General features: G+C 40.2%; 1 protein-coding gene across 1 annotated transcript; it reads right to left on the reverse strand.

The window, feature by feature from the left end:
• Nucleotides 1-1,197: 1,197 nt before the first annotated feature.
• slc38a8a (solute carrier family 38 member 8a) lies at nucleotides 1,198-19,274 on the reverse strand. The gene is made up of 10 exons (XM_005935009.2): nucleotides 19,040-19,274; nucleotides 16,093-16,291; nucleotides 14,703-14,859; nucleotides 13,764-13,868; nucleotides 11,814-11,871; nucleotides 8,004-8,118; nucleotides 4,608-4,755; nucleotides 4,176-4,378; nucleotides 4,044-4,095; nucleotides 1,198-2,319 (listed from the first exon to the last, which is right to left on the reverse strand). The coding sequence occupies exons 1-10, from the start codon at nucleotides 19,235-19,237 to the stop codon at nucleotides 2,217-2,219; spliced, it is 1,338 nt and encodes a 445-aa protein (XP_005935071.1). The 5' UTR covers nucleotides 19,238-19,274; the 3' UTR covers nucleotides 1,198-2,216.
• Between the last annotated feature and the right edge of the window lie 4,117 nt (nucleotides 19,275-23,391).

Raw genomic sequence — 23,391 nt, forward strand, 5'->3', positions numbered from 1 at the left:
ACGCATAAACACACAGAAAGATAACAAGGGACGTGAGAGCACACAAAGAGCGCAGCTAGCACGAATAATCACAACTAGAAAGGCCAGGACCAAACACAACATGACCTACACCAGAGGTTCCCAAAGTGTGGGGCCCACCCCCTGGGGGGGGGGCAGTATGAAAATAAAAAAGAAGAAGAAGAACTCTTGGCCACTGCTAGCTAAATGGACAGGTTTCTAATGGAGCGCCCACGCAAAGCAGGAGATGAAGCATCGCCAAATATGTTTCCAAACCAACTTCCTTCCAAAGACTAGAAAATATGGTGAAGCATATCTGCCCTTTGGCTTCACCTGCACAAGTGCAAAGGTAGGTCTCCCCTGCAGAATTGGTTTTCCCTGTGTCGGGAGCAGCGCTGGGCTCTTCAAATCACGGACAAACAGTGTCCCACATACTTGATTTTTAGTTCGCAAACACTTCTTGTAATAACTAACTACTCCTGACATTTTGGAGATGTTAGCTCTTTATACAGTAAAGTTACAGCGGGATACAAATAATATCAGGCTGATCCTGCCACAATTTGTTCCCTTGGTTCAAATCGCGGACAAACGGTATCCCACAGTTGTTTGTTTTTGAACCCATTTTGAAAAATGTATTGATAGCAATGTTGAATATTATTACACAGGAAGAAAAACAACTACACATAAAATAATCACACCGTGACGCCTCTGCCTTTCTAAATGGAGGGACAGTAACTGCGTGTGTGTATGTGTAAGCGTGTAAAAACTGCAGATAGAGACAAAATACTGTTAATCTTACTATCTTCCATTCTGCAATCTCATGTAAACAATAACATGGTGCACAGCGTGACGTGGAAAAAGGCACATGCCTTTGACATTACATGACGAACTCTGTATTCCTCGTCCACACGTAAACGCAAAAAAAGGAGTCCAAACGCATGGAAACAGCTGCGTTTTCAAAAATACCCGTGTAGGTATGGACGTAGCATAACAGAGTTAGTAGTTACTTGTAATATTACTTGTAATTTATTGCAGTTTACTTGTATTTGCTTAATTGTTTACTAAATGTTTGAGGTGTGAAATAAAATGCAATGGAGTTTGAAAACAAAATATTTTTCTTGTAAAACAAAGGGGGGCCTAGCAAAAAACGTTTGGGAACCACTGACGGGAGACTATCAAAGTAAAACAGGAAGTGCTCAGAGACGCAGACTGGAGAGGGAGAGAGACAGAGGGAGGACGAGGGAGAGCACACACGTGTCGGGCTGGGGAAACGTGGAATAAAACACGAGGGGAAATAAGAACTTACAGATACACAGAGGGAGACGCAGGGGGTAAAGACATGAGGGGAAATAACAGACTGATCAAAAATGCATGAAAATTCAAAACACTGGTAATTAATACAAATGTCAAAATGTAGCTTTTTTTTTGTAAGACATTTAAAAAATGACCTATTTACACACAAAAACCAAATATTCACGTACAGAAACATAAAATTATCCTCTCTCCTGAATTCATGTTGCAACCTCAAGCTACTGTTGTGGCAGTCTTTTATGGCTCCACCAAAGGCCTACCCACATATCAGCAGTAACAGGCAAGCAGGAAATGATGAAAAAGATTTATCATTTTAAAAAAAAAGGTAATGTCTCATTAACACATCCCATTTGGCCTGCATGATAATACTTTTTAAGTTTTAATGGCTCTTGATTATTTATGTTGCACTATTGAGAATATTTTTACTTTAATTAAAGTAGAATCTATTCAAGAAAATGTGAAAAAGGTGCCGTGTGTCATTTTATAACACTCTACAATATTAAGATAAAGCTCTATACTAAGCTTTGTACAGATAAAACTAAGTGTAGAGTTTTATTTAGGGCGTTAAACTGATTGTGGCAGTGTGTTATAAGATTGTAAGCACAAACTATAGAAAATACCTGAGGATTTCATGTCAGCAAGGCAAGAGGTACGGACATAGATAATCATATAGCAAGTAGGAATAATTATCCCAAGTGAAACTAACATCCTGTACTTGAGGAGGGAGACATGATTGCTGGCTTCAGTCCTTTAAAAACCATAAGCTGCAAGTTTTGAAAGGCTGCTTCACTGATCCAGGGCCATCTCCATGTGCTGTTAAAGAGCCATAACTCACCATCGGTTATTTCACGTTTATTCCCCACTGTCTGTTTCTAAAAACGCTCGGACCATCAAGGGACGTGGAAAAGTCAGATCTTTCCGAGGAGCTGCATAACAGCGATGGTGGTGCTCTGGCCAAATATGAAGGCTCCACAGATGAGCGTCACCACCCCCCAAACCGTGAAGATGACTCTGGAGGACAACAAGTGGTACCAAGTGGTCAACAAATGATGGGACTTACTTTCAGTAACATCCTTCAACCCAATCTTAACTCACTCAATGAAACAGATGGTGCAGCAGCACTGAATTTAGTCTGACCTTTACTCGCGGCACTAAATAAACCAATCATCACGTTTCATTTTACCCTTTTTGTCTTGCTTTACTTGCAGACTGTGCCGTAGGTTGTACTGTTTCTTATGATGCTACAGTGCAAGTGAGAGAAAAATTAGGAGTCAACTAATGGTTCTGTAGCCCTTAGAGTTTTGCCAACTTATCGCACCATTATTAACAGAGCGAGGTCATTAAAATTAACAAAAAATCTGAAAATGTTTCTCTAAAAGTTTCATCCTTTTAATATGCATGTGCCAGCCACGCATAGGTGGGTTCATAATTGAGTTAGACACAGACACAGCTTGTGGATTTGATTTATTCTGAGGAGGAATCTCTGAATGAGCAAACCAGCTGACAGACAGGTTCACATCCTGAGACCTGCGACTACTATTAAAGAATTCCTTAAAAGGTTAGAACCACAAGATTAAAAGTTTAACTGAAACTTTACATTCCAGCCATACACGCTTAGAGGATTATATTCATGCATTTATCTCTCTTAGTTTCAGCTTTCTGCATGAAAAATTTTGTGTAAAAATTGGAAACACGATTATCATCATCTACAGCAACTGTGTCAGAGGATGTTAATCATACTATGAATATTTTATCAAAACAGCAGCTTCAATGTCTCCAGGTCATCAAGTTAAGTTTAGTTGCTCCTATTAAGTCACTATTTCATAAGTTGTCTGACAACAGAAAACAACAAGAAATATGGAGAGCATCAATCCCACCATAAATGTAGAAAACACTGTAGCTGTGTTAAAACACAGTATGAGGGGACACAGAGCGCACAAAGAAAACGCCTAGTTTTGGCCTTCCTTAGACAAATTTCTGATGCATAATGATGTAACCTATGAGAGCAGTGCTGTGATAATACTTAATAAAGACTGATTTCTAACAATCCCACTAATGAAAGGACTTCATTGAATACATAGGTTCTGTTTGCCCTGCAGCTTGACTCTCAAGTGTGTCTATAGTTGCCCCAACTGAGTCACTGCAGTTTAGTTTCTCTATGTTATCATCAATTTAGCAACTATTTGCCTTACAAAAGGCAACAGGGAGTTAATAAATTATAAAAAGTTAAGTGTGATTTGTACTTTTTACATCAAATTCTCAATGGATATAGCAATATTATCATTTTATGTATGATAAAAATCTGGTACTGTGACAGTCCTGCGTTAGAACTCTTGATTTGCATCTTGATTTTACCAGATGTCATCCCAAATTATTATGGATTTATGAATTAGTCAGCTGAGTTGTCTATATCGCTTCTGACTAGATGTTTGCTAAATTAATCACTTTAGCTTCAGATAACTTTATTTATCCCCATGAGGCAGTTGAGAGTACAGAGAGCGGCACATACAGTGAAATAGAATAAATGCAGGAAAAAGAACAATAATGATCATAATGATATGGTTGTCACACGAAAACAACTTGAGATATAGTGCAAGCATGAAGATCCAGTCAAACATCCATGCAGGCATTTCAGTTTATTATGCAAACTTCCTTCATTCTTTGTCTCTTCTTTGGATTACCTTCCATCTGTATATTTGCATTACATTATCATTTAAATGAAGTTTTTCCCTCACCTGGTCTTACAGGACACCGGCTCTGACTGCATGGCAAACATCAAACAGAGCCCTGTTCAAACACAAACACAAAGTTTCAACGGCACACGTGAAACATTGGTCATAACACGCATCAATAACCAAGAGCGCTACCTGGGAAGATAAAGATGAAAAATGCGCTGATCCCTCCGATCACACTGATGACCTTGCTGATGTCTGGTACAAACACAGCGATGAGCAGCGTCGCGGTTATCCACAGGACCGTTAGCATGTAGCGGCTGCGGCTTTCAAAGTCTACCGTGACCACGCCGCTGCGTCTCTGTCGCCAGCTCAGCAGCAGGTCCTGGATCACTGATCTGAGGAGCAGAAACAGATGCGCTTAAACAATCTTCACGTAGCCACATACTGTCTTTTGTAATCGAAACATTGCACCCTGTGAAGACGATTTAGGTGCTCCCAGTTTGTGTCTTTGCCCTCACTTCACGTAAGAGTTTTTAAATGTGAAACTTTGCTTTAACTGAGAATCGTTTCATTTAAATGGAAAAGTGAGCCAAGTTAACAAGATTCAACTGAAGAGTCGCTGACCTGCCGAGCAGCAGGGTGATGGGATAGATGGTGATGATAGAGATGCCAAACAGCAGCCTCGCGATCAGCATTAGGACATCGCTGCTACTGTACGACATTAAAATGTCAGGCCTCGCGTCCTTTCCAAATGTCAGGAACCCATAAACTCCTGCAACAGAGGGAGAAGTGTGAAGGTTTACAGTTACCAACAACTGCAGCTTATCTGCAGCCACACAAACAATGATTTATAATCATTTCACGAGTTATTTAAAAAAAAAAAAATAGATATAAAACTTGGGTAAAGCCACCTTGATGTAACTCATTGCTTTATGAGGTAATGGTTTTAATCCTTGACTTGAGTGTTTTGGGGCATCACCAGCTTTTTTTATGAAACCCAGCGTCACAATGAGTTAACCTGAATGAAATATGAAGGTTGTCCTGTAGAAGCAACTCTGAAGTCACCTTAAAATGCCTAAACAGGCCTATTTGTGGAGTTATTTTGAAGATTATTTTGAAATTAACTTTGTGGTCACTGAAATTCTGTTGATTTTGCAGAGTCACAGGTTAAAAAAAAAGGCTTAAAAAGCACGCTGACTTTGTCCCAAAATAAACTGAAAATTCTCCTCCCATTCAGTCACAAAGGTAGTCAAAACCTATGGCCTACCCTTACTCTATCGTCTTTCTTATTATACATAGAACTACAAATTACAAAATTAATTGAATGTTCAAAAGAGCTTCCAACTAGCAGATAAGATAATCAACCTTTTAAAAAGTGTTTACAAAGGCCATCAACTCTGGTCATTTTCCCATCGCCTTCTAAAGAACTCAACTTCTTTTTTGCAACCGAAAGAGTTGCCCTCTGTTGGCCTCTGTGAGCAGAGTGAGGATTACTGTCAGTTCATATTTTTCGTGTATGCGTATGAGGTTAAAACTTGTACATGATCACAATTTCTTTCCAGAATTACAGCCAAGCTGAGCCACATTCAGAGCACCTCAGATGGCTGCAACTCCCTGAGCCTGGTTCTGCCGGACGTTTCTTCCTGTTAAAAGGGAGTTTTTCCTTCCCCCTGTTGCCAAAGTGCTTGCTAATAGGGGGAAATATGATTGTTGAGTTTTTCTCTGTATGTATTATTGTAGGGTCTACCTTACAATATAAAGCGGCTTGAGGCGACTGTTGTTGTGATTTGGTGCTGTATAAATAAAACTGAAATTTAAAGCAGTTCTTTTTTTTCATTGGGCTCAACAAGAGTTTAGTACAATCAGTGTTGGGAAGGTTACTTTTAAAATGTATTCCATTACAGAATACAGAATACATGCCCCAAAATGTATTCTGTAACGTATTCCGTTACGTTACTCAATGACAGTAACGTATTCTGAATACTTTGGATTACTTAATATATTATCATGCTTTTTACAACAACGTGAATGTACTATTGCTGTGTGATTTATTACTATTACTGAAGGTCCGCGACTCCGAACTGTAGTAAAGGGACCTCTGACTAATACGGCGGGGTCCCTGTCGGCTCGTAGCCGAAAAATAGCTTTACTTTGTTGTGTGGGTCAACTTTGCTTGCGAGAGACAGAGAGAGGCGTTGAAAGGCTGCTCCAACGGAACTTATTGTTTTCGGAGGAAAACACGAACACGGTGTACAGTCGAGTCTTAATAGCTTACTTACAACTGGGCTCGTCAGGCACTCTTCTTGGCTGCAGTGGTTATTATTATATTTACATGCTTCCAGCTCCCGTTTTTCCTCGATGACAACTCGTACCTTTCCACTCCCCTTTTTCTCCCTCCTCGCGCTCACAGACCCATAACGTGTATGGCAGTCCATTCTCCCTGCAGCACGGACTACACTGCCCATGATGCTACATTGTCTCAGAGTGACGCTGAAAAACTAGTTCATGCATTTATTACTTCCAGGCTGGACTACTGTAATTCATTATTATCAGGATGTCCAAAAAACTCACTGAAAAGCCTTCAACTAATCCAAAATGCTGCAGCAAGAGTCCTGACAGGGACTAGAAAGAGAGAGCATATTTCTCCTGTTTTGGCTTCCCTTCATTGGCTTCCTGTTAAATCCAGAATTGAATTCAAAATCCTGCTCCTCACATACAAGGTCTTAAATAATCAGGCCCCATCTTATCTTAATGACCTTGTAGTACCATATCACCCTATTAGAGCACTTCGCTCTCGCTCTGCAGGCCTACTTGTTGTTCCTAGAGTATTTAAAAGTAGAATGGGAGGGAGAGCCTTCAGTTTTCAGGCCCCTCTTCTGTGGAACCAGCTTCCAGTTTGGATTCGGGAGACAGACACTATCTCTACTTTTAAGATTAGGCTTAAAACTTTCCTTTTTGCTAAAGCATATAGTTAGGGCTGGACCAGGTGACCCTGAATCCTCCCTTAGTTATGCTGCAATAGATGTAGGCTGCCGGGGGATTCCCATGATGCATTGAGTTTTTCCTTTCCAGTCACCTTTCTCACTCACTATGTATTAATAGACCTCTCTGCATTGAATCATATCTGTTATTAACCTCTGTCTCTCTTCCACAGCATGTCTTTATCCTGTCTTCCTTCTCTCACCCCAACCGGTCGCAGCAGATGGCCGCCCCTCCCTGAGCCTGGTTCTGCCGGAGGTTTCTTCCTGTTAAAAGGGAGTTTTTCCTTCCCACTGTCGCCAAAGTGCTTGCTCATAGGGGGTCATATGATTGTTGGGTTTTTCTCTGTATCTATGAAGCGCCTTGAGGCGACTTTTGTTGTGATTTGGCGCTATATAAATAAAATTGAATTGAATTGAATTGAACATTCTTTAGAGCTATGCTTGTAGCATTCTGCCTGTTAGCTTAGCACAACAACAACAACAACGAAAGGCGCTCTCTCACCCAGGAAACACACAGTCGCAGAGAGAGAGAGAGAGCGTCGCCCTGTAACCATGGCAACCGTAACGCTGCCGCCTGGAACAACAGAACGTAGCTGTCAAACAAAACCCAAACAGTCCTGACCCGCGACAAAATGAAACAGGAAAGTACCGCAGTGTAATCCATTTATTTCAACAAAGTAACTGTATTCTGAATACCACCTTTTTAAACGGTAACTGTAACGGAATACAGTTACTCATATTTTGTATTTTAAATACGTAACGGCGGTACATGTATTCCGTTACTCCCCAACACTGAGTACAATACATAGGAACCAAAAATGGAGTATTTGATGAGTAGTTAAATATTTCATCGGATGTAATGTATATTAACTGCATAGCTGTATAGTATGTAACTGCAAAACTAAAATAAAGTCCATCATTAGTGAGATAAAATCAGTATTCAAGTAATAAAAAACATGTATAAGAGTATATAACACATAAGATATGAAATATAACTTGGGTGGGTTGTGGAGAGAGGAAGCAGAGGAAGTCATCTGACCTGTGAGGGAGTAAATGACAAAGCAGAAGATCATGGAGACCACAGAGATGAAGACCCAGTGAGAGAGCCGCTGGTTCTCCAGGCTGCTGTAGATGGCGATGGACGCCTCGTGACACTGAAACCAGCACAAAGATGTGAAATTCAATCACACTTTAAGTATAGTTCCTTCTTTGCAGTTGAAGGAAACAGTAACAGTGCCCACAGTCAGACAATCCCCTGACACATTGAGCCAAACGCTTCAACCAGGGAATAGTCGCTGGTCAGACTGCATGTCTCTGTTACAGTCTGCGTCGGATTATTCTCCTCTCTTTGGATCTCATAGTTCAGGCTGGTCTTATTATGTCTGATGTTACTGCCAGTGTGATGAACTGAGGTAGGAAATAAAAGAAGGTGCACGGGCTGTGTCAGTGGCACAATAGGGCTGAATTAATCCTTCATAGATTTCAGGATAAAGACTCTTGTCCCTACTTGATCCCAGCTGCCACCAGGCAGTGTTAAATCTCGCTTCCTTTTTCCTTGCCCTCCCTTCCTCTCAGGATCTCATCAGCCCTCTATTCAACCCTTTGCCCTGCAATCACTCACCCTGAGGGAGTGGGTCTATGTGTTTGTTTGAGAGGACATGCATCAATCCTCTCACACTTTCGCCTCCTTTTATTAGATCCCGCCACCAGCCTTCAGGGGTTACCTTGGCAACTTGGGAAGTTACACATCAGTCTGTCCTGCTTGAGACTGACAGAATGATCTTTTTTCCATGCACTCTGCCCTGCTATTAAATATGAAAAGCTCACTCTGCGGCGCTCCCACGGAGCACAGTGAGCGGCAGCTTGCTGACCTTTACACTGAAGTTAAACACACTCTCCTGAGAAGCCTTAAAGATTAAGTGAGAACACCCACTCTCCAATATGAGCCATTATATGCTACATAGAAAGTTCTATATTACATCAAAGAGCAAAAAAACACACAAAACGACTTCTGTGTTTCCAGCCCAATACAATGGATACGATGTGAGAGTGTATTTAGCTAAATAATCTATACGTTTTGCTGATGTTAAATTTAGCTAGACATTATCAGACATAAACATTTCCTGAGGGAAATATCAGCTTTATACACAGCTGATCCACCTAATAGAGCCCTCGCAGTAGCTTCATTTTATATTCCAAAATCTAAACATCTGGCACGCACTGAGTCAATAACGCTGAGATGTGCATCCTCACATCCTCACTTCTGCTTGCGTCGAGATATTTAACAGCCTCCACCTGCCCATCCGCCTGATACAGTAAGAGCACTGACAAAGCACTGACAGCAGTTTTAAAGCTTCTTTTTGGTACGTGTTGAGCAAACATGGTGCATCTCAGACTTTGTCATAGCTTGGCCCTCTCGCTTGTAGTACTAAATTGGCTAAATGGTAAGGCTGCATACCTCATGACCTTGGCGCCTATAGTTTCCAAGCACCTTTGGTGTAAATATAGATGGATTTGCTCTGATTTATTTCTGTAACATTGTGCTTCCCCAAATCTCTGTCATAAACCAATTTGCCAGCTTCTGTGTGAACGTAAAAGTATGTGACTTGTTTTGGCATTTTAATTTTATCTGATGGCCGCAGCAGTGATGCAGAGAGGCTGTCCAGGAAGAGTAAGGGGCCATGCCAACTATAGTTTAGCATTATTTTTTAACGATAAAGCTCTATTTTGATTCCTGAGACTTTATGGAAGAAAGAATCAAGACATGGAAGATTTCTATTCTTATCCAACTGCAACTACGGTGCTTCATACACGATAAAATTACAGGATGACTGCTTCAACATTTACATAGTCACATCTGTTTTTGGACAATGGCACATTTTTTTGCCTACATTCACCAAAACAGTTGATTTTAAATGAAACAATCTGTGTAACCGAGCTGCAAACTTTCCGCTTTAATTCAAGGGGTTTAACAATAATTTTCAACTATTTAGGAATTGCAGTCATTTTTATACACAGTCTCCCATCTTCAGAGGCACAAAAGTAACTGGACACATAATTTCAAATAGGGATTGTTTTTAATGCTTGAAGGTCCTTTGCAGTCAATGTGTGCCTGAAGTCGAGAACCCATGGACATCATTAAATGCTGTATTTCCTCTCTTGAGATACTGTCGGTGGCCTCTAATGCAGCTGCCCTTAGTTGCTGCTCATTTTGTGGCTCTCTGCTTTCAGTTTTCTGTTCAGTAATTGAACAAAATGTTCTGGTCTAAATTCTTTGTCCTGAGAAACTTGGGTTGATTTTTGCACTACCCTTTAAATCTGCCACCCAAGTCATCAAAGTCCTAAGATATGCTTTGAATCATTTGCTCTGTGAAAAGCCATCTAATCTGTGTTGCAGCATTTGGCTGATCTGAGCAATCAGTATAGTCTTTTTCCACTTCACACTTCATCTAACTTCTAAAAACACTAGTGGCCTGGTTCCACTGGCAGCCATCCATACCCATGCCATAACATTCCTTCCACCATGTTTGATAGATAATCTTATATTGTTCAGATCATGAGCTGTTTCTTTCCTTCTTAATACTTTTCTCTTTCCATTGTTCCAATAGAAGGCAAACTGGGTTTTATTTTAAATAAAAATTTTTTTAGCTGTGCCACCTGTTTCAGATGTTTTCTGGCAAAATCTAATCTGCCCTTCGTGTTCTACAGCAAGATCCAAACAATTGCTTTGCATCTTGCTATAAACCCTCTGTATTCATATTGATGTTTCTTGATTGGAGACTATGATCCACTATGTTGGTATAAAGAGTCAAAATTACAAAAATTGTTATTGCTCCAAAACGTATGGACCTAATGCCTTTAATAGCCCCGGCTGCCTCAGTCTCAGTGTCCTCAGCCTTAAGAGCACAAGAACAAAACAACACTTTTCTTGTTATTTTCTGAAAGTGACATGGCAGCTGTTTCTGTATCATTTACAAACATAAGACCCATATTTTAAATTACAGCAAATTATCACATGTCATCTAAACACATTCTCTCCCATTATGTTGGTTTGTATACATCTACAAATGTCAGCTAAATTAAAACCACTGAGCCATTTATCAAGCTTTTTGACTGTAAGAGCAGTACTTCAGATTTTTTTCCCACTCACATTAAGAGCAAACTTTAACCTTATCTCAAGAAATTTGACTAAAAAATTAAATTAATTCCTCCACTGTTATTATCTCAGGCAAACAATTCAAATTCTCCTGCAAAGCAACAAAACGCTGTACTTAACCCCCCCCCCCCAAAAAAAAATACAAACAAACAAACGCTGAAACAGAAACTAACACAGAACACATGACCTGGTGTTTGTTTGCTATCTTTCCACAGCGAGATCATTTATTTGCCAATGTATTTCCACTTTACTTTGTTACCTTTATACCTTTTGTTTTTAATTTCCTGTCTTATTATTTATTATTTTTCTAAATGTCCTAATCGTTTTGCAGAGGCAAATGAGTCATGCTTTTTACCATTTATCTCAATGGTTTTGGGGGCAGAGACATCAGAGCCACATATCTAAAGCCTTTATAAATACTGAAGTATGACTATGAATCTGCAGTATGACTAAAAGACGTTCAGGTGAAATATTATGAAGACGTGCCTCATTACCTGCTTAGAAATTACTTGTATATTTAGCCACATATATACACTTCCAAGCAGTTTTTCCTGCTGATACATTACGTACTCCTCCACAGACAGCTGTGCTTGCACTGGCCTCCAGCCTTAAGGCAGCACGATGATGCAAACACATGTTATCCAAGTTTTAGATGAACATAAACATCAACATATTTTAAACTGCTGCACTCACTTGGAAACCAAAGCAGATGGTCGGGATGACACTGAACATGGCGGCCCAGGAGTTCATCCTTAAGGAGGAAACACAAGAGTCATTTTCATGGATTCACAAATGCCACCGAAAGAAGAATTAGTCTATTATTGAGGCACCGCTGATAATGCCATGGCATTTAGAGACTCTTCACTCTAGAGTTACTCTGTCAATCACAGGCAAATGGGTGATAAGAGCTGCCGAGTTAAGTCAGTGATCCAGACAGAGCAACACAGGCTTCAAGTGGACAACTGCGTCTATCCTAGTGGCCTCAATTCAGACAGATTCACGAGGAAGCTTTACAAAAGCCATATTTCCTGGGTGCAACCTCAATATGTGGACTAGCTCTGGTGATGAAGTATATTTACGACACGTAGATGATAACTAAAAGATGAAAACTTCATCATCAAGACTGAAAAGAGCATTTAAGAGAAGAGTTAGAATATGTTTATTAGAACTAGACAGGACTGCTGATGCCTACCTAACAGTCAAGAAACCCCTTTCTGCAGCACCCCCTGGTGTTGGGTGCCAGTATCAAAAATGTGTCTGCATAGAGTTCTGTGAAGAGGAACGTTTTCAAAAGAACCTCCATTGGCAGCAATAATTTGAAGTGATTGTTTTCCATATGACTTAATCAGTGTCTCACATTGTTGTGGAGGATTTCTATCCCACTCTTCTTCAAAACAACGCTTCAGTTCATTGAGGCATTGTTATATATATATATATATGTGTGTGTGTGTGTGTGTGTGTGTGTGTGTGTGTGTGTGTGTGTATATATATATATATATATATATATATATATATATACATATAAAACTTCATCCATCCATCCTTAACAAGGTTACCGGTGGAGCCGGTAGGTTACACTCTGGACAGGTCATTTGCACCATTCACACCTATGCCCAATTTAGGATCAACTTAACCTAACCTCACTAAATGCATGTCTTTGGCCAGAGTACCCAAAAAGAACATGCAAACTCCACACAGAAAAACCCAGGACCCTTTTGCTGTGAGGCAGCGGTGTTAACCAGCATGCTACCTGCTACGGTCGCTCACCTCTAGTGGCTCTCCCTTAATGAGAGAGTTTTTTCTCCCTTTCCTGTGTTCCAGGTCTGCCTCATGAGCGGGAGCTGAGGTGTGTTGCAGCTCGTCAGCCACGACTGCCATCTCAAACCGCCACGCCCCTTCCACGTCCCCCATTTGCCAGAACTGTGAGCTACAGTGGTTTGGGCAGCAGGCTGCAGCTGTGTGTGAATTTAAACTCTGTGTAACTTTGACTTTCTTTCTTTGTTGCGAGTAAAAGTATGCCTTTACAGTGTTAATGGTTAATCACAGTGGAAGCAGGTAGGGGTGCTCTGCCATTTTTGTTTCAATTGTTTTCTCCTGTTTTTAGCTGGACAGGGAGCTCAGCCACTCTATTCTGTTTTTGGCTCGAGAGTTCTTGGTGTGTTTTCTTAGTTTGTTTTGTTTTGTTTGTTGTTTTTGGCCTTGGAGACCGTGAACAAAAGAGCTTCCCTGTGTTCATCTTTACTTTAGTAGTTTTGTGTAATAAATCACGTTTAATGACACCTATTTTTCTTTTTCACTTTGTTACTGTCTTTCTTTTTTTTTAACAAAAGTGGTTCCATGGTGTAGTGGATAATGCATTTGCATTATATGTGAAGGATTTAAAATTGTTTACACTAAATATTATCTAAGAGTGAATCAGCACAGTTCTAAAAAAAACAAAAAAAAAAACAAGCATTGAGCTGGAGAACTGAAAACAAGCGAATCAACCACAGCACTGATAATTCACTGCACTCTCGATGCTGCCAGTCTGTCCGAAGACCAGTCTGAACCTCACTTCACTTACTGTTTTGACCAGTGAAGCAAGCAGATTGTTTGGAGCCCTGGAACCCATTATTTGTAGCCCTCACACACAAACGTACGTACCCATTGGTGTGAAGAGGGCTGTTGTGAACCAGAACAGAAGGCATGGTATGGTATTTGATGATGATGGCTGTGGTCAGGTAGGTCGCAGCCAAAGTACCCAGAACACTGTGAGAGGATGGAGACAAAAAGCCTGCTTCAGACAGAAATCAGACTGAAACATTCAGTCCAACATAAAATGAATGAGAGGCTTACTTGAGGCTGACCAGGGTCATGTTCTCTACTCATTTATCCATATAGAGACATGCTTGACCTGTATGCTCTGAATAAATGAGGATCATAATCCTCTTCTTTAAGAAAAGAAACGCTGTGGCACCGTAAAGCTGAGTAAGCACACCTCCAAAACACTTTAACAAATCTGAACACCAGTTTTGCAGGCTATGCTACTCCTGAGAAACAACCTTTATACTTCACCCACCACACAGAAACCTCCAAATTAGGTCTGCAACTGACTATAACTTACACAACAGCTTATGGCCTGTGAATGGTGATATTAGAAGGGCGCTTGTAATAGGATTTTGTATTAATATTACAGTAAATATGAAACTGTATGCTGAGCCAAGATGTTAAAGTTGTCATGAAGGCTGCCAGCAGGTAAAAGGTCATCGATCTTGATAACATTAATCTCCTCATTACTTATTGGTTTCCTATATCGTGATCATTTTTCCTAATTTGACAGTTTGGCCTTTGGGTGGCAGCACAGTGAAGTTTTTGAAATAATCAAAAAAGAAACTGTGAATGAAAAGTCTCACACAAATAATCATAAAGAAATCAAGTATTTTTCAGTGGGTAGTTCAGGCATTGTGACTAAAATCTTTTGGATACAGCTGGGTGCAGCAGGAAACATGAATGATAAATTTGAACCGTCCATTAGCTGTCATTATCACCTAATTTAAAAAATAATAATAACTACTATAAGTGCCACCACATGTAACACCTGACCTGATGTATTTCTGAATGCTGATCTCTTTGGAGATGGATAATGGCAGGATGAGGAAGAAACAGAGCAGCACCAAAGCGAAGCGCCGGTCCATGTAGAAGTGTTCTGGCATCTCTGACTCCGGAAGATTAGTTACCAGCTCATGCAGGGAGTCGCCCACTGACAGACACAAAACAGCGACATAACAACACACATATATCACAGATGTGAAAGTTAAATGCATTTTTTTTAAAACAGAGAAAATGCAAATAAAACTGCTGTCTAATTCATGAACAGCAATCTGCTTCTACCAATTTCCCTGCTTGCTTATCTCAGTTTGGTTTTAAAAAAATAAACTTGAAAAAAGATGTTGCTAAATGAAAGTGCTGAAAAGTCCAATTCAAAACAGATCACAGTGGTAAATGTGCCCAAAAACCTAAATCAAAAACACATTCTTGTGCTTCAATCGCTTTCCTTTTTTCTAAAAAAGTAAAATATGTCTAGAAATCCATTTACAAACTATGAATCTGTGGCTCCATAAACTACAGATGGATGGATTTTATAAACCAAGTGTACAGATTTATATATTTTTCCCACTGGCCCTTCAAGAAAGCTGTATTTTAGAGGATATAAATTATGAATCTATTTCAGTGCCTGTAATCTGGACAGAAAGATTATATACAATAGGATCCTATCATTTAATCACTTTAAATCTGCATTTCATCTTAGAGATGACATGAGCTGAGCAAGGCTGCCAAAACTGCAGTTGCTCTGTGGTTTTGAAATACACTGTTGAACATTTATGCATGTACTGTCTATTTGCATCACTCTCTGAATTGTTTTCACTCTTCTAACTGACATTTAGTGCATGCTCACTTCTTTGAAGTATCAAACTGAACTGTATGAAAGAGGCAATATCAGGGCTGTAAAATTAATGTAACAATGTAGTACAAAAGTCTGCACTTCCTCTTCCAGCCACTTGAGGCTGCCTCCAAAAGCAAACTGATCCCCCATGTTTCATTTTTATTAGCAACATAAAACAAATCTGTCACTCAACACAGTTCAATCGTATTTATAAATCTCTAGTTCACAACTGTGACATTTGACATTTGCTGAACAACTGACATTAAAATCCACCAGAAATGTGTCGAATCAAACCTGCAACGAGCTGCAGTGGTTTCATGTTGCTGCAACACAGAGCCAACAGATGCATTTCTGTACCACTGTGTCTGCATTTATCCATTCAAACACAACACAACACTGAGAGTTCGAACTAAATACAGTATTCAACACACTCTGAATAGCTCCTGCTGGCAAACAATGTTGGATAACAGGAAAATGATTTTTTTTTAAAAAAATAGTAAATTTAGGAAATGGTGAAAGATTGAAAAATAAAAGTGAACATTATCTCACACTTTTCCAGCTGGTCATCCACTATGACCAGAAAGGCCACAGAAATCATGAAGAGGTTGAAGACAAAACAGATCTCACACAGTTGGCCAATGACATGCCCACATATCTTCTTCACCACCGCCTGGTAGGTGCATTGGCCACTAATGGACGAGGAATAGCCCAGGATAATCAGGCCACTAATCAGGAACACGAGGGAAACCTGAGCAGGTGAAGAAAACCAAGACAATAATACAATGTTAAATCAACTTCCAAGTGTTATTTTGACTGTGTTCTGCTCAATACATTTAAATGACAAAAGCCTAAATTCAGTCAAACTGAATACCCTTTGTTCACGTGCAGCTCTAGGTCCTGAGTCCAAAAGTGCTTGGTAAATAAAAGATCATCACGAAACATTAAAGTTTTCTTTTTGCCCGTGCACGTTTGGGAAGCATCAGTGTTTCACTAACTTCTGATCAGGTCCTCGTGTCTATTTTTAAATGTATTGCATACTCTGCTGATGGATAACATAAGTGAAACTAATACAATTACTAAATGCCTGCGTGGATGCATGTAATTTATTGGCCGTGTGACAAATGTATTTAATGAATGACCCCATGGAAAACTAAGAAATGTACTGGGTGTCACAGCAACTCAATAATGCACTTAGACATGTAATGGTGACATTGTCAAGATGACCTGTTCATGGTCAAACTGAGAAATCAGAATATGGAAGAAAGGTGATTTAAGTGGCTGTAAAAACATGGTTGTTAGTGCCAGAGAGGCTGAATTAGTATTTGGATACTGGATTATGCTGATCTACTGGGAGTTTTCCACTCAACCATCTCCAGAGTTTATAGAGAACAGTCTGAAAAAGAAAAAATATCCAGTAAGCACCAAGTCTTGATATGAGAAGTCAGAACAGAGTGACCAGACTGTTTCAAGTTGATAGGATGGAAACAGTAATTCAAATGACCACTTGTCTTCTATGCAGGAGAGCATCTTTGCATTCATAAAATGTTAAACCTGAAAGCAGAAGACCAGACCAGGTCTCATTCTTGTCAGGTAAGAACAGGAAACTGATATATGATATCTGGGACTCTCCACCATTTGACCTTAGAACTGAAGGAGCTTCTCGGATGAGAGGTGAAACGTCTTCAAGTAACTTAAAGAAGTCCAGACGCTTTTCTTTGCAAGCTCCTTTGACAACAGGAAACTGAGGCTACAGTTTTCCTGTTCTGGGCTCACCAAAACTGGGCATCAGCGGACTCAGAAAATATTGCCTGGTCTGATGAGTCTTGATTTCTGCTGCAACATTTGAAAGGTGGAGTCAGAATTTGGCATAAACAACATCAAAGCATGGCTCCATCATGCGCTGTTCAGGCTGGTGGTGGTGCTGTAATGGTGTGAGGGATATTTTCTTGACACACCTTTAGCCTCTTAGTACCAGATGACCATCAATTTAAATGCCACAGCCTACCTGAGTACTGTTGCCTGATGTCCATCCCTTTATAACTGCTGTGTACCCATCTTGTGATGGCTGCTTCTAGCAGGACGGCGCGCGATATCACAAAACTCAGATGAACCGAAACTGGTTTCTTGAACATGACAGAATATTCACTGTAATCTAAAGACTTCCATTGTCACCCGAACCCAATGCAAATGACAAGTGTACAATAACTGCATGATCGATCATGTAAATGTGGACCAAAACCTGTGAGGTATGTTTCCAGCACCTTGTTGAATTTATGCCACAAAGAATTTAGACACTTCGCAAAGCAAAAAGGACTCCAGCTCCGTCCTAACACGATGTATCTGATAAAGTCTTCAGTCAGTCTATAAACTGACTGTGCACACTCTTAACTTTAAGCCTCAACAGTATCCAAATGGGGGATTTGATTTTAACAGTTCAGTTCAACCATCATTACCATGTACGAGGGGAAAATGATCCACAGCAGGGATGTCAAACTCTATACACATAGTGGTCCATATACAGCCCACTTTGATCCAATGAGACTACATGATAAATGTGTAAAATTACAGAAAAAGTTAGTTCATTGCTCAGACTGTCCTGTAATTATAAAATATGACGTTTTTGCAATGGACTGACTAATAACAGAAAAACAGGAACTTTCCTGTTATTTAATTGAGTGATAAAAAATAAAATACAGGTGAAAGTTTGAAATCTATGCACTTCTTTATATTTTCTAAAGCTGTCCAGTGGGCCGGATTCATTCATCTATCATTAGTTAAAGACCAAACTAGAGCTAAAAGTAGAGCAAATATTGGAATTTTATTAGTCACATATAATTACATGCAAAAAGTTCACTGAATACTAACACATGTTAAATTTTAAGTGTGAGTACTGTGACACCTGTATATTTGTCTTTTTTCTGCCCCCTAGTGGCCAAGAATGAATGGCTGCAGCTTTAAATATGTTTAAAATCTTCACTGAGTTTTATGAGTGCAGAGAGTATCCAGAGAGGGTAAAACAAGAAAAAATATATAAGTCTTGAACAATCTTTGCTCTGTGGAGTTGCTTTGCTAAACAAATTGCCAAAATTACAGTTTTAGAGTCTGCACATTAACAAGAAAAAGACTTTGTGGGGATTTCTTTACAAACTTTTGGATCACTATAGAGGCCAAGTGAGGAGAACATTTTTATTGCGATAAGAATAAAGTGAATTTTAAAGTCCTGAGGTCAAGTCTAACATGGCCTCTCCTGCCATGTGGAGAAGATCACAGTGTTTTTAATTAATCTCAGAGGGCCCCAGTTTAAAGGAGATAAGATGTATCACTTCCACTCAAAAACCTCCCAGAGTCAATAAATATAAAACTGTTATTGCTGATAAATAATCTTTTTAAAAAAAGGTAATTTTGTGTATTAGACAGGACTCAGTGATGCAGGGGGAAAAAATTCAAAGTGTGAATCTTTGTATAATATGTCTTTCTAAAATGAATAAATACCCACCAGCTCCACGGTGACGGCGCTGTGGATTCCTCCGGCTCTCTCGAAGGCCCAGGGGAAGTTGAGGAGCCCAGCACCCAGAGCGGATTTAAGCATGATGAAAATGGCCCCCACGGAGCCCAGCCGGGGCCCAACGTCCAGAGGTGGCTTGGCCGAGGCTGAAGCCAGAAGACTGATGCTCTCTCTGGCCAATTCCTCCATGCTCCGACCGCCAGGAGACTCACTGCGCGATACTGCGGCGCTCGCAAGTAGACTGCAAACAGGAGCAGGTCACTTGGATGCTGGGCTTGCCTCTCATAGGGGCCCACTGAGCAAGGTGGGCCGGCTGGAGAGCGGGTGGAGGGAGGGGTGGATCTGCTGCTGCTGCCTTCAGGTGCTGCTCAGAAACTTTTTACCTGTCTTTTAACTTAATCCAATGGATCACTTTCATATTGTTGTTGTTGTTATCTTCCCAAGACTTTCCTCTTTGTTTTGGTTTATTTTGTTAAAAAAAAAAAAAAGGAGAAAAAAAATCGAAATAAAAAGAAGTAATATTTAATCTGCCAGAGGACTTATTTAGAAAGCGTTCAATGTGCAAATTATTTGAAAACAAATGGTGGTTTTTTTACATTTGTTTTTACCTTGTGTAATAAAAATGACATATTTTCTCAGTCTATATCTTATTCTAAAGGTCCTAGCAATAAAGTAGAAAATGTAGTACGCTATGAAATATGCTCTAACTGAACAGCAATAGTGTGAAATGCCTAACTAACCTTAATAATATGTTCGTAATAAGGGCTAAATGTGGTGTTCCAGTCTGTCTGCATAACTGGTTATGTAGAAAAAAAAGTCAAGTTGAGCTTCTCAATTCAGTAACCTGAATATATACACACAACAACAAACAGCCAGTATGTGTGCGTGGACAGAATTAAAGAAAAGGCTGGAATATCTATGCTAGGGAGCATCTTAGAATGAATCCTGGAGGTTAGGGTCTTTGTGAGGGCTAAATGTCCTTGACTGGTAAAGACAGTGAAAGTCTGGAAACAGAGTGGATGAGGAAGACTAAGACCTGCAGTGTGAACGTAGCCTATGGATCTGGCCACTCCATTAGTGTTTTCTGCTTGGAGCAGAGGATCAATGGAAGATGCCCGTTTTTCTTTGAAAGCTTTCTTGCACGTTCTTTTCTCTAAACATGCCGCCATCGTATCCCCTTTTCCATCTTCCCTCTCATTCCCTCTTTTAGATGCTTTTATCTGCTTTTGTTTGCGGTGCCTCATTTAGTAGGTTGTCTGGTCTGGAAGGGGAAGTAAACAGGAAGACAGTTCTGAATGGCCTACATATGTCCAGCAGAAATAACATGGGAGCATCAACTTGTAAATTTCATGCACAGGATTGATTCAGGGGTACAAAAGCCAAACCCACTTTGTTTGAACTCATCCCTTCCAAAATTTATATGTAACTTTATTTCACTTGTGAAATTGAGTTTCTTGACTTTTAATTTCATGGATGAAAATGAAAAAGCAACACAAATCAATTTCCTGCGGTGCAGTCACAGGGTAACAGATTGCACCCCGGAGTTTAAAGCCAGCTTTCTGGGGGAGGGGGGGGGAGGCAGAAACTACAAGCAATTTGTTGATTTGCATGCATGTTTGGGATTCAGACACTGAGGAAAAGGAAATTGATCTCACAAATTCCTTTGAAAATTAACGAGCCTGCCACCAGGATTGGGCATGGAGATAATGAATGAGCGGAGCTGTGTTAATGGGGGTCCTTTCACAGCTTAGGTATCACAGGCCTGGACAAGCTCCAAGCAGAGAAATGCTACAGATGCAAGAACGCACACAGCACAAACAGGGAAAATGCTACAAAGCAGCTATAAGATGTGAGGAAGAATCATGGCCCTGATTTGACTCACCAGCTACACACATGGGAAATTAATTAGTAACGGATCCTATTGGGCACATAAAAGTATCAGAAATCGTCTGATTCAAATTTTTAACCAAAGGTTTGGCAGCACATTTTTAGACGTCATCACTGGCTGCTTTCTGATAGCTTCCAGGTGTATGTGATGGGTAATTCAGATGATTTGGTGCATATTTCTTAAACACGCAGGAGGAAAGCTTTTATAGAACGTGGCTGTTGAAACGCTGGGAGAGCTGGAGGAGCAGGAGTTTAGATTTCAGCCAGCGTGTCATGCTGGATGCTAGTAGGATGTGATGAGGGAAGAACCAATGGATCATTTGGAGAATTCAGCTCAGAGCCACCCCAGTATATGTTTCAACTGCTCGTTCAGAATATAACCCTACAACCTGGTTGACCCAACAGGAAGTCCTGGCATCTGGGAACCTCGGAGGAAACAAGGGCATGTGACCTCCACTCACCACCAGCTTTCCCAAATCTTGTTAGCACGGCAAGCTGGCTCCGGGGTCATTTCCCAGTTTCCCAAGGTTCCGAGGGAGATTAGTTCTTAAGTGGAGCCATCATCCAAGAAGACTGGTGACAGATTCACAGGCTGATCTGGCCTATTAGGCTTGGATAAAGAGCCAAAGCTCAGAGCCCCCAGCACACTGGCATACATCACCTCTGATGAAATCAGCCTGCATCACTGAATTCAGCCCAATACCAATACTAAACCCACGAGTGGTGTGGAATTAGTCCAGTCAATCTGTGATTACTCCTTGGAAAGGAATGCAATTATTTCTTCTCAGCAGTCTGCCTCATGTCACAGGTTTAACCTCCACTTTTTAATCACTCTCTAGCGCTCGTGGTGACTGGAGCCAAAATGTTAGGTACGTAGGTTTGATCAGTTCTTTGTGATACTTGGAGCACAGTGAAGAGAAAATGTGCAAGAAAATGCAATTAATACAAAGACTAAAGCTATGATGGCATTTTTAATGCTGATTAAGCAGCTCAGTTTTATTTTTATTCAAATTAGGATTCGAGTCACCAGGACATCTACGTGGTCTAGCAGTTAAAGGTCAGAGCGGGTAAAGACAGGAACAATATAGTCCCCCAATCTACCTGTGGATGGTGACCTTTTGGCACATCAATCTGTCTGCCACCTCCAAATGTTTATTGTTGAATGATCAAACATGCCCCCTACAAAAACCTTCTGGAAGCTTTTATTGATTTTGAGCCATTTCCCCAGGTATTTTGCTTTTAAGAAATTACTTTTCACGTAGGTAGCTTTGTGAGATGTGTGTGACTGAACCATCCTTGATTTTTGGAATAGAGCATACATTTCAACTGCATCCACAGGATGGAAACAGAAAAAGAAGCAAATGCATGATGCACAGCTGTAACCATTGTACCAGTGGTTACAGGTCCTACTGGGACCTACTGGTCCCAACAGGGAGCAGTGGACAAAAAAGGCAAAAAAATAAAATAAAATAAAATAAGTAAAACCACTAATGGAACCACCAAAAGGTTCAAAAAGGTTGTTCATGGAAGCAAAGAAAAGAATCAGCAGTTTGCACACTGCTGATTTTGCACACTGCCTTTATCACATCTAAATATGGATATGTGCATGTATTTTTCCATTTGTTCCCCTGCTAATATAAATGTAAGACTTAAAAATGTTGTAATTGGTGAGCAAATCTGCACCGCACCTCAAAGAACTCTCTTTAAGGTGTCAGGAGTGCTGCTGAGTGCATGACAAGTTTATATGAAGCCTGACTACAGAGTGCTCAGCCATGTCTGATGAACTCCCTGGAGTGGTTGGAGTTAACAACTACAGATTTTTACATTAAAAAAAAATCTGCAAGTTTTGCATTTCAGAAGAGTTGGCTTAGTAGATGCTCCACTGTAGATCATATCTTAGAGACAAATTCCAGCTCTGAAGCAATGCACAAGAGTCTTAAACCTGCATTCCTTATAATGGCCAGCAGGGAGCGACTGTTCTAGTTGCCTAATTTACAACCTCGGTAAACAGGTTCCTTTTTTTTTTTTTTTTTTTTTAAAATATACAACAGATGTTTATTTTGGACATGATGCTACCCATGTGAGTCATAACCTCGGGCAGGCTTTAGGGTGGGCCAACACTAATCGAAATTGCTAGCCCACGACTGCACAGGGTCGTCAGTTTCTTAGATCCACTTCGTAATCCTCATCCTCTTATTCCAGGCCTCTTTTAGATAGTCTGCTGGCTCGGTGCTATATTAGCCAGTACTAGCATAAACACAACCTGTGACTGAACAGTCAACTGCCAAGCTGTATTGTGGGTAATTCTAAGAATGAGAAATGTTTTTCCATTGACTGACATTGTGCAGTTTCATAGATCAAACTGCTCTAAAAAAAAAAAAAAAAGCATTATTGAAAAAAAAAAAAAAAAAAATCAGCAACTAATAAAACTATTAAAGTTAAAAGGAAGAATCGGG

The sequence above is a fragment of the Haplochromis burtoni genome, unplaced genomic scaffold, assembly GCF_018398535.1.
Source record: "Haplochromis burtoni strain Fernald_Lab_line unplaced genomic scaffold, NCSU_Asbu1 Contig_188, whole genome shotgun sequence".
NCBI classification, from domain to species: Eukaryota; Metazoa; Chordata; class Actinopteri; order Cichliformes; family Cichlidae; genus Haplochromis; species Haplochromis burtoni.